Consider the following 12,870-nt stretch of genomic DNA (forward strand, 5'->3'; position numbering starts at 1 on the left):
AGTGACAACGGTTGCGGTGGTTACGGTGAAAATGGTGGTGGTCGTAGGTGGTGGCGGCGACGGCGGTGGTGGTGGTGGTGAAGACGGCGATGGTGGTGGTTAGGTGGTGGTGGTGTTGAGAAAATTGGGTGAAGGAGGAATGAATGAAATAAAAAAAAACCGGGGGATTGAGGCGGGGGGGGGGAATAGTTTCGATGGAATGAGATTACATGTGTAATGGATGATTACATTCTCTTGAGTAACCATATACCGCTTTTTTCATTCTCATGCAATAAATCATTTCATTCCTCCGACGTTACTTAGAATTAAGATTGTGGTCGACTTTTCAGTTATTTCTATTTTATCTTTGTGGCACCGAGTTTTGTGTGCAAACTGCAAAATTTACCCTTTCAAGACAATAATCTGGATAGTAATTACATTCGTATTTTATGTTTTTAAAGTTGTTTTTGTCCTCCTCTATCTGTTTTTTTTTCTCCAAAATTGAATTTGATTTTTATTAGTCAATCAAAATTTTGGATGTAACATAAGAGCTTTGTATTGCAAAATAGATAATAATAATAATAATAATAATAATAATAATAATAATAATAATAATAATAATAATGTAAGAGTAGGCATGTTTATCCTTTCGCAACCAACGTTTACTTTTTAAAGATATACCACTAGTTTATTTTAACGTTTTGCAATCAATTTTGGGATAACATTTGACAATCTTTTTTTCTTTTTTGGGATAACATTAGTTTATCATCTTTTAGGATGAATTTTGCAACCTCATTTTACCTTTTTAAATTAAAAAATATTGCGATTGACTTTTCGATCGTTTCTATTATATCTTTTTGGTACCAGATATTGTGATAAGCAATAAAACCATATTTAGTTTATGTTTTTCAAACTCTATATCTTTTTTTGAGGTTAGTGACTCAATGTTAGAGTCAAAAGTCTCTAAATCATTTAAAAATTATGAACACATGTCTAGGTTAAATTCATGCAAAAAATTTTATTATTACAAAAAATACGAGAAATAAAATCCTTCAATCATAAATTTTCTTTTGTTTGATGATTTATTTGAATCACAAAGTTGTTTTAGTAATAATGTGTTTTTCTTAATATAACTGGTCATTATATGAAAAAAGTTGCACAATAGTTTTCATTATTTTATTTTTATTATAATTTATTGTTTTCTTTCAATTAACGTGGACCTGATCCAATTAAAAGTTACCTACAACTATTTTTTATGTGTAATTTATCAAATCAATTTGTTTATTATATGTATAAGAAGCATTCGTCTTCATACTTTACCTACATAGTTTAAAAACATACATACACCAGTAATTATGTTTAGATATGTATAAGACCGTAACTAAATTGTGTAGTGTGCTACCCAAAATATCCATATACACATACTTACATGACCTTTGCATTCTTACCTTAATGTACTTGAGAAAAGTAGGTCACCTAAATATTGTGATAACTTTGTTTAATTATGGATGTCTTAAATGTAAATAAAACACATACTAAAGAACATCTCATTAAATTTGTCATTATTATTCTTGTTTATCTTCCATATGAACAATCATACTATAATATTATTTTATGAATTTATCAATAGAATTTCTAAATATGTTAAAGTTGAGCCAAAGTACTAATATCATACGGAGACGCATCCATAGGAGAGAGTGCGGTATACGATCTTGACGCTAGGAATCTGTTTGCAATTTCCGATGGGTGAAAACCGTCATACCAAGCGGTTGAAGCCCTATCTCGACAAGGAATTGAATTTGGAATGCATAGTGCGTTGGATTGCACTTCGCAACAAGGAACATTTGGCAAGCCTAGCAAATAAGGAAAAAAACCGTTTTAGTAACCTTTTGTATATGATAATGACAAAAAAAAGAAGTGTTCAAAATGAAAAAGGTAACACTATGCTTTAGAAGTTGTTAAGACTTTACCTTCTTGAGTTGCAAAAATGCCTGAAAAGTTGACAAAAGTGAACCTTGAATCCGATAAACCATTGTTAAGATCATCAACAAGAGGCCTAAGCCTCTTATTAAACATGTCAGTCACGTTATTAATCGACTCTACACATGGTTTCCCATCAGTCCCAAACATTGCTATCTCAGCTGGAGTACACCCTATTAAGGTCAAACCGAACACAACAACTTTCCTAGCTCTCAATTTGTACAAAGTCTGTCATATGAAGAAAATATAAATTTTGGGCTCTTAGTTGACCAAAAACTTAATTAGGAGCCAGAAAAAGATAAAGATTACAAAAAACTATGACAACAGAAACTCTAAAACTAGGAGGAACAAAGTGCTTACCGTCAGTTTTTTCGAGTATTGACGAATTAGGATTGTTGCATATTGATCGGGGGTGTACATGCGACCTGTGGGATAACTGTTGGGCATCAAGTAGTTGTTGACATAATCGTTGCTTCCAATGTTTACCAAGTAAATGCACTTTTTTATGTATTCATTTGTAAATGTTTTGTTGCGTTGCAACTGCGAAACCCGTTGGACTATTGTCGCATGATTAAGTAGTTGCATATCCAAGTTGATTCGATCACCCTGAGATAATGATACACACGAACAAAATTGAATAAAACGTTACACTTATATTATGCACGCTTTAGATGTTTTTAGAATCGTCTATGTTTACCAGATTTCTTCCGGATTCTGGTCTAATACCACCACCACCACTGCCGTAGTTTACGCCTCTACTTATTTTTTCGTTGGTAGCGGTAGCATACGGTGGAATGAAGTTAGGAAAACCTAGAAGTTGACCTGTTATCAAGCAAGTGTAGTATTATTGTTGTCGTTTTTGAAGTATAAAAAAAGTCCATAGAAATTTATGATGCCTTGTGATTTATATTATTTTATCCCTTAAATAAGTTAATTAACTATTATACTTGTAATATGACAAGACTTAATCCAAAAATGTGATTATCAAAGATTGAGAGAGAGACCGATGATGTCCACAGAGGTAAGACCATTGGTGAATCTGCCAGTGGCACCTTTTTGAAAATCAATCCCATAAGGCAGGTAGTAGGCTTTTTCTGATTTCACAAGGATATTGTTATTGCCATTATCAACCAAAGAGTCACCAAATATAAAGTAACATGGAACTTGCGGTTCACCGATGACATAAACAAATAGGAATCGCATCATAACTGCAATTACGAGGGCACGAAACAATGGGCAATGCCTAGAAATCATATTTGTTGCTTACTACAAATTGTGGAGAGGGATTTGGATTTTGAGTGCAACATACATATTATTAATAGAGATCAGTGAAAAGCATGGAAATACCGTTAAGTAACCAAAATATTTTTATGATTATTTTGCTACTTTTCACTTAACTAATCATAAATCTTAATCGTAATATATGCGAAAGAACATGTACTAGAAGGTACAAAAGAACATTAATGTGATGTACATATCATACCAATTTGTTGAATATGGGAACCAACCACGCACATCATATGCATTAACGATTTAACATCTAGTTATCAAAAAAGATAACTGCATGTTAGCAAATAGTAACTTTGACAAAGTACCTTCATACATGAGATAAACACGGAACCGTTGTTCAATCTAGCAATTCATTTCACATTTTAACACCTACCAAAGCAATTTGAAAATCAATGAAAATAATTGAAAAAACAAGCCATGCCCAGGCGTTTTATTTCACGACTTTCGGATTTTTGCTTTTGGTGTATGAATCATTTTGATATTTGGTTTCCAAGTAATCCAAAGCGTGGTGTGTTAATACTTCTATGGCTTTTAAGGACAACTTTTTTTTTTTGGCAAGATTGATTGCTTTTAAAATAACCGAATCATGGATTTTATCTAGCTTTTTATTTCATTTTTATATTTTTTTTAGGAAATCATATAATATATTGTTTACATCTAACTTTTAATAATTGTGTGTAAAGGTATGGCTTACAATTGTCAAATTTGGATTGAAATTTTCGGGATGCTACAATTAGCACCAAACTGACTAAGAACATTGGCAGAATAAGTAATGTCGGATCTAGTGGCTTGTAAATGGAGAAGCTGACCCACTAACTGTCTATACTTTCCAACATTAGCAGGGACTTCTTCATTATCTATACCGAGTTTGAATTTCTGTTCCATAGGAAACGCACTTGGTTTACAACCGAGCATACCAATATCTTCCAAGATGTCCATCACATACTTTCTTTGACTGAGGACAAGACCATCTTTTTCCCATGCTACTTCGATTCCTATAAATATTCCAGAACACCCAGGTCTATAATACCGATTTTCTATCAAGAAAACTCTTTGTTTCTTTAATTTTCTTTGAGTTGTTACCCACTATGATAACATCATCAACATCAATAAGAGCCGCCACAAAGGTACTTGTTGTTTTAAATATAAAAAGTGAGTGAGCGATCAGGTTTAGATTGTTCAAAACCAAACTCGTGCAAAGCAGATGTAAACTTTTGATACTAATTCCTGGTTGCATGTTTCAGCCCATAGAGAGATTTATTTAGCTTGCAATCCTTTGTTTCCTTCCCTTTGTTAAAACCTTGCGGGATATTAATGTAAATTTCTACGTCCAAGTCATTACGCAAAAATGCATTATTGACATCCAACTGATAAATTAACCAATTCTTCTTTATCGCAATTGGCAGGAGAATACGAACAATGACAAGTTTTTCCACTAGCGAAAAAGTTTTATGGAAGTCGATTTCTTCCATTTGAGTGAAACCTTGTGCCACCAACCTTGCTTGGTATTTTCTATCTCTCCGTTTGGCTTATATTTTTAATTTTTACACCCACTTTGAATCTATGACTTGCTTTTCTTCTGGAATATCCTCAAGAGTCCACGTGCCATTAGTCTCAAGTTCTTGTATTTCTTTCTTTATTGCCTCTATCCAATTTTCATTATGAACTGCTTGCTTAAAGTCTTTGGCTCATTATTATTTGTATCATTTTGCACGACTACATCACCTTCATGCATATTTTCGTCCAAATCATTGTTTGGGCTATCAAGTTCCAGCTCGTTTTCTTCATGTATATTGCTCATGTTTTAGTGTGGATTTTGATCATCATAATACTATGTAGGAAACTCAAAAATTTCCAGTTCCTCATCGTGCTCATTGTCAATGTGTGAGTTACGAGGAAATGTGTTTTCAACAAACCTCACGTCTCTAAAGACCATTATCTTTTCATTCTTTACATCATAAATCTTGTGACCCTTGATACCCCCTGGACAACCCAAAAATATTCCCGGTCTCCCCCGTTCCTCAACCTTGTCACCCCTCGTTTTAGTGCTACGATAGTATGCGAGGCACCCAAAAACCTTTAAACTTTCATAATCGGGTTTTTGTCCATAGACAATCTCATAAGGTGTCTTAATTTCAATAATTTTTGAAGGAATTTGGTTTAATAAGTACGCTACTGTCATGATGCATTCTCCCCAAAAACGTGTTTGGATTCTAGATCTCAATCTAAACTAATTAACACAATTCACAATCAATGAAACAGTAAACAATTGATCAAATCGTTTGTACCGATTAGTATCACTTACATTATAATCATATTTGAATTACATATTCAATTAGTGTATGAACTTAAACAAGTTAAGCAGCGGAATTTATTGATACTAAATAACAAGTTTCACGTGGAAGAACAATTATATATTAACTACAATCGAATTATTACAATCTCTTTCTCCCCTAAACCTTAGCTCATCATTCACACTGATTTTCAAGTACAAAAGTACATTGATCAGGTGAATATTGTGACGTGAAAAGGTTTTAATGAAGAAAAGACTCTATTCTTCATTATATACAAGTGATAAACAATGATGAGCAAAAAGTGAAAGTGTCATCTAACTAAAACGGTTACAAAGTACTAGTGAATAAATTACAAACAACTGACAAAGGAGAATCCTATGCTAACTACTGATGTTTACTAAACAACTGTTGTTTGACCCATCAGTTGTTAGACTTCAGTTGTTTGGATCTTCACATGTTAAATCGCCTATTTTGTCGTCAGATCTTTCTTATCAGCAGTTTGCAAGATCATATGTTAAGAGAAATAGTTTGCCACAACTTCATAATGGAGAACAACTGATGTTTAGGTCATCAGTTGTTTGGTAGTTGGTCATCATTTCTTTGCAAGGTTCAACAATCTCCCCCTGAACTGATGATGCCATAACCATTTATTATTTTTCTCTATTGTCTTATCTTAAAAATCTTATTTGGGCTGAGTATTTGATGAACTTTAAAAACTCTATTGCGACCATTTTCCGACTGGCATTACATTTTGCGACCAACTGTTAAAGCAGTTGCAAATCTTGCGACCACAGCTGCGGTCGCAAATCTTGCAACCACCGCTGTGGTCGCAAATCATGCGACCCCCGTTGCTGTCGCAATTCATGCGTCATGCGACCAGCGATGCGGCCAACGATGCGGGTAATTCATGCGACCACGTCCGCGAATCTTGCAACCACTGCTGCGGTCGCAAATCTTGCAACCACTGCTGCGGTCGCAAATCATGTGACAACATTCCTGCCAATTTAGATCAATTTTAATTGTCTAGCCATTTTATCAAATAAATAAATATGTAAAAACATTCAAAAATAAACCAATTTAAGTGTAATATAATCCAAACGCAATCCAAATGTTCAAAATATTCAAAATAAAGTGTGTTAACGTGGCTTCAAAATACATGAAATTGCTTATCCAACCACAGATTTTAACATGGCTTCAATGCTAGTTATCCTATTAAGAATTGCATCTTTCTCCGCCTTATCCTTTTCCTTTTTAGCCATCAATTCCGCAATAATCCCATTGAATCTTTCTTTATCTTTTTCTTTTCCTTCACGAGCTCCTTGATAACCAAGTGCAAATTTTCAATCTACAAAACAATTAATAACGGGTCAGAAATAAAAATCAAAAATTTTGACACATGTCAAAATAAAATATAACCAGCCCGTTTTCAGCTCTAAAACAACTTGTAATCTCATAAACCAGTTACTAAGCATTCATTTTGATCCTTAACGGATTATTGTTAAAACTAAAGTGATAGTTTGACTTTTAAAAAGTCAAACTATCAATAAAAACGGGCTATAATAAACAGTTTATAGTTTGACTTTAGTCAAACTATAAGCAGGTTATAAGAAAGTTATATGTGAGTTGTAAACGGGCTGATGGTATATAATCATGTTATTAACGGGCTGTAACAAACATGTTTAACGAGTTATAAACTAATAATGGGTCTTTGACTAGGTCTAAGCAAGTAAAGTGTAAGACCCATGGAACTACTAGACCCGACTTGCAATACCCTTGTATGTGAAAACAATTTTGACCCAAGACAAAATAAAATTTTAACAACTTTTCAAACTAGCCCGGACTTGGCCAAAAATTTGACCCATGTCAAAATAAGATCTAACCAACCCGTTTGCAGCTTGTTCAAAACGACTTGTAATATCAAACAACCGATTATTAACCACGCCTTTTGATCCTAAACTAATTATTATGAAAATTAATAAAAAAGTCAAATTGTCAAAAATATTTTTTAAATAGTGCTGTTTGCTACCTATAGAAACAAAAAATTAAAATGATAGTTTGACTTTTTTAAAGTCAAAATGTCAAAAATATTTTTTAAAAGTCAAACTGTCAGATATGGTAACTTAGGGGGTGTTTGGGATTCCTTATTTTTACCTCCTTATGACTTAAGAAAAGTCATAAGTTATAACCTTGTGACTTACGGAAATTTTCCTCTCACATATTAATCAAACTCAAACACCTTTTTAACTTTTTAAATAAGGAATCCCAAACGCCCCCTTAAGTAAAAAAAAAGTAATATAAAGATTCAAGAAACTGACTTAAATATGTATTAATAAATTAATATAACTCTTAAGCAAAGTTTACCATATCTGCCATCGGTTGCTAAATATCTTCCATCAGCTAAAAATGCGATTTGCATCAATAGGACTTTAGCTGATATTCCATCTAGCAATAGGATTACTCTATTTCACAAGTTATAATATATTAATTAAATTGTTTACAGTTGTGAAATTATGTAATTGTATTATTTTCAAGAAAAGTTGGTTAGTACCTTACTAGAGCGTGCATGTGCAACAGAGAATTGAGTTTGATTCTCGATTACAGGGAATGTGAAATCATCATAACCATCTTTGCTCTACATATTAAGAACATGCAAAAACAAATCCTACAAAATAACATTAGATGAACTTTTTTCTTAGTTTCCAGATCTCATTTTATAAAATGGTGATTTTAAATATGAAATTTTACTTAAATTAAAAATTTATTAATATCATGTTAGACACTACTTCAAAATGAACTATTATCACACAAGATAACAATCAGATAACCTTTTTTCTTTTTTTAATTTCTCTATGTTTTAATTAAGTTTAAAAACATAAAAGTTAAATAAAATTATTGCAAAAAATGAGAGAAATGAATCTAGCTAATCAAAAATTTTATTTTCTTTTTCTTTTTTAATTAAATATAGGGGCAGCATGGTAAACTCTCATAAGAATTATATATGGAAACTGTTTTATTAATATATTTGAAAGTTTTCAATCTACTATTTTATAAATATATTTAATATTTAAATCTAAAGAAAACATGACATCAAAATTAACAAATCGTTAGAATGTTGTAATTGTTTTATTTGATCAAGCACCTCAAATCATTAAAACAAAATTATTCATATTTATCACTTTATTAATATATTATGTAGTTATTTAAAATTTTAAAACAAATCCTACAAAATAACATTAGATGACCTTTTTTCTTAGTTTCCAGATCTCATTTTAAAAAATGATTATTTTAAATATGAAATTTTACTTAAATTAAAAATTTATTAATATCATGTTAGACACTACTTCAAGATGAACTATTATCACACAAGATAACAATCAGATAACCTTTTTTCTTTTTTTAATTTCTCTATGTTTTAATTAAGTTTAAAAACATAAAAGTTCTATATTAATATTCACATGCACATAACTCATATTCGCCTAAATAGATTGTTAGTTCATTTTATTTGACCTACACGTAACTGATATTCATCTACACATAACTCATATTCGACTGCACAAATTGTTAGTTCATTTTATTTTCGCCTACACGTAACTAATATTCATCTACACATAACTTATATTCGCCCAAACAAATTGTTAATTCATTTTATTTTCATCTACAAGTAACTAGTATTCACATACACATAACTCATATTCGCCTAACCAATTGTTATTTCATTTTATTTTCACCTACATGTAACTAATATTTACCTACACATAACTTATATTTACCTACACAAAATAAGATTAAAATAAATAATTAGAATTCATGTAGATAATTATGTTAGTTGTGTAGGTGAACTTATTATTACTCACCTACACAATGCAATATCCCTACACAATAAAATAATCCTACACTGCAAAGTATTGAAATAATCTCTACAAAATCCCACGCAACCTGGAAAAAAGAAAAAGAACACTTTATGTAAAATTGGAGTTTAATATACTTAGCTATTGGGGAAAAGAAGACACCTGCCTTTCTCTACTAGTTTCGTAGGTCATTTTTTTTTTGAAACCAAACTCTATAATTAATTTGTTTTGGAGTGAGATATTTAATTGCTAAAGAATAGGAATCTATTTAATGGGATATAGAACTGATTTTAGAATTATTTTGGTAAAATAATAAATGTTGTCCATAATGCCCTTCTATTTAAAAACCTTCTATGTATATTTTCTTATTTAGTACAAGTTTGTCATCATAATTATATACCATTGATTAGACAAATCAATGGTTCAGATTGACTTCTCGCATTTCTCACAGTAAGACGACTTATCTTCTGAACCATCCCTTACTCTATTTCACAAGTTATAATATATTAATTAAATTGTTTACAGTTGTGAAATTATGTAATTGTAGTATTATCAAGAAAAGTTGGTTGGTACCTTACTAGAACGTGCATTACTAGAACGTGCATGTACAACAGAGAATTGAGTTTGATTCTCGATTACAGGGAATGTGAAATCATCAGAACCATCTTTGCTCTACATATTGAGAACATGAAAAGCATTCATTTAATTGTTTGTGTTTAATTGTTTATTCGATTAAAGTTAAAGGAACGAACACGAGCATGCTTCATTCGTGTTCGTTTGCAGTCCTAAATATATGTGAATGAAAATCACTTCACATAACAGAACTGTAAGTCTACTTATCAAGTGATGGAAAAAACATTACAGTTTACATAGTCAAAATAGAATGCAACTATATCAAGAAAATGAAGCATTCCCAAAGGAGATTCAAATTGTATTTTTCATGAAATCTGACCTGCTGTTAAGAGCTCCATCTTTGTTATAATGATGATGAGCACCAACAGGCTTCTTTCCAACATCTTCCAAATATAAGCTCAAAGATCCAGAGTTTACTACACACAATAAACACTACATGGTAAATGAAGAGACCAATATTAAATCCCATTCAATAAACTAAATTAGCCTAGCTATGAACGTCGGAGCGATGTTTTACGGCAGTGGAGATCGTCGGAGCGATGAAGCCGTGGCTATGAACGTCGGAGCAGATGTTTGGGGCAGTTAGGATAGAATAGTTCAACAGAGAACGAGAACATGATTATAAACTGATAGTTATACTTATACCCCTATACTTTTCAATAGTATACACATAATACAATTTTAGCTCCCATGCTCGAGTCTCATTAGCAGCATCACATTTTCGAATTTTATTGTTAGCTTTCCTAGGTTGTGAGCCAGGCCCAAAAAAATATCCAACTTAACTATATTTCTTTTCTTGTCATGATATTTTTTTATCGGAAAATTACTTATATGTTGTTTTCGGACATTAAAGATAGGTTTGGATTATGTATTATTGTCATCGGCTCATTTAACCTTTACAGAGACCGGCTCTTATAACCAACGAGGCTTGTTTAACTTTCACAATATCAGATATTATATAAACATTACATTTTATATAGTCGTACATATATCAATTATTTTTGCCATATATGGCCTAAGAGAAAGCGGATGGATATTTGGGAGGCCTATAAAGTAATTTCAATAGTTGTGTGGCTTAATTAATAGAAGGTCTCCTTATATATTATCCCTATAATAATTTGTAACAATTTTAATATATATATATATATAACAAGTAAGTTCAATTTAATCTTGGATAATCATTCAAACTTCCAACTAGAACAACAATAATTTTCAAGTAATTTCCATCTTTCTTGTTGAGACCCGTATCAATAACAATAAACAGATCTTAGATCCGAATCTATACTATCAATACGTTTATAGATCTAGCTCATAATTAACCTTGATTTTAATGTTATGTATGTGTAATAACGTTAATGTGAAGCTTGAGAGAGAGAGTAAATCCTTTAAAACTTTTCTGAATAATGTTATATCTCTCTCAAACTCCCTCTTTTACAAGTGAACAGTTGTTCACTATATATAGAAGGCGACTTGGTTCGCTAACATCCCCTAGCGAACCAGCTTCCCCTTCGTTACATAACTTAACTTAACGAACCGCCCCCTGATTCGTTAACATCCCCTAACGAATCAGGAGGGAATACATTATATTGTCTTAGTTCGCTAACATTTCTAGCGAACTAGACTTAACTTAACGAACTAGTCTTAGTTCGCTAACATCCCTAGCGAACTAGACTTAAATTTAACGAACTAGTCTTAGTTCGCTAACATCCCTAGCGAACTAGACTTAAACTTAACGAACTAGTTCAAAATAAACATTAAATATTACATTAATCATCAAATAAACATTAACGATAAATACAAAGACTCTAGACGCAAAACCGTGCACTAACATTTGTCCAGTTGTAGCCATTGCCACTTCACAAAACCTGCAAATCTATTATGCACAAATCTTTGCAGGGGCATTTTGATCAAATCTATGCAAGAGAATTTTTGACCCCCCCCCCCCCCTCGAGAACAGCTGCTGCTTCTGGTAATTCTAGGAAGTGTTGAAAGAAGCAACTAATCACCATTGGACCGCCATTTTCGTCCTTACCGGGCTGCTCCCTGAACCATTATTCACTCGTCTCCACACCCGGAACCCATATGATAACCAACCGCGTCCCCCATTTCACTCTTCTCCCCACCTTGACCCTCTTTCATCAACAACATCAACATAACATTCAACAAGCAAATATCAAACAACATGCAACAAAATTAGTGAAACTGGACACAAAAGTGTGGTCACGTGATACCGATTGTGATTAAAACAATGGAGAACAAATAGGTTAATGTACACCAATTTAATTATCCCTACATACAATTCACGTAACTAATTAGCTATTGAAGACAGTCGCAAATCAAAAATACCATTTGGCACGAGCTAAAACGGTCTCGTTTCAAGCATATAATGTTTTTTTATGAAAAACTCCGACCGCTTAGCCGTCGGTTACGAAAACTCTGACCACTTAAAGTAAACGGTTGCAAAACTTCCGACTGCTTAGTCACCTAAATGTTGCAAAAGCTCCGACCACTTAGCCACCGGTTGCAAAACCTCCGACCACTTAAAATAAACGGTTGCAAAAGCTCCGACCACTTAGCCACCTAAAAATCGGTTGCAAAAGCTCCGACCGCTTAGCTACCGGTTGCAAAAAAAAAACAGTTGCAAAACCTCCGACCGCTTAGCCACCGAAAAAATGGTTGCAAAAGCTCCGATCGCCTAGCCACCGGTTCCAAAAACTCCGACCGCTTAAAATAAATGGTTGCAAAACCTTCGACCACTTAGCCACCGAAAAAACGGTTGCAAAATCTTCGACCGCCTAGCCACCAGTAGCAAAAACTCCGACCGCTTAGCTACCGTGTCAAGTAAT

At 32.7% G+C, this 12,870-nt stretch overlaps 1 protein-coding gene across 1 annotated transcript; it reads right to left on the reverse strand.

Moving 5' to 3' along the window:
- Positions 1-1,623: 1,623 nt before the first annotated feature.
- LOC143620931 (GDSL esterase/lipase At1g29670-like) lies at positions 1,624-5,050 on the reverse strand. Its single transcript, XM_077092500.1, has 7 exons — positions 4,975-5,050; positions 3,981-4,244; positions 2,964-3,167; positions 2,657-2,781; positions 2,320-2,565; positions 1,950-2,187; positions 1,624-1,832 (listed from the first exon to the last, which is right to left on the reverse strand). Exons 1-7 carry the CDS (start codon positions 5,048-5,050, stop codon positions 1,624-1,626), a joined length of 1,362 nt encoding a protein of 453 aa, XP_076948615.1.
- Between the last annotated feature and the right edge of the window lie 7,820 nt (positions 5,051-12,870).

Source organism: Bidens hawaiensis, unplaced genomic scaffold, assembly GCF_021521415.1.
Source record: "Bidens hawaiensis isolate Kalapana, Puna unplaced genomic scaffold, B.hawaiensis_p1.1 tig00002735_1, whole genome shotgun sequence".
Classification (NCBI taxonomy): Eukaryota; Viridiplantae; Streptophyta; class Magnoliopsida; order Asterales; family Asteraceae; genus Bidens; species Bidens hawaiensis.

Bases quoted from the DNA above. Each gene is read 5' to 3' on its own strand.
- LOC143620931 (XM_077092500.1), bottom strand. From the start codon at position 5,050: ATGAGCAATATACATGAAGAAAACGAGCTGGAACTTGATAGCCCAAAC. The intron at 2,188-2,319 runs GTAAGCACTTTG...TTCATATGACAG, and splicing joins AATACTCGAAAAAACTGACG to ACTTTGTACAAATTGAGAGC. The intron at 1,833-1,949 runs GTAAAGTCTTAA...CTTATTTGCTAG, and splicing joins CATTTTTGCAACTCAAGAAG to GCTTGCCAAATGTTCCTTGT.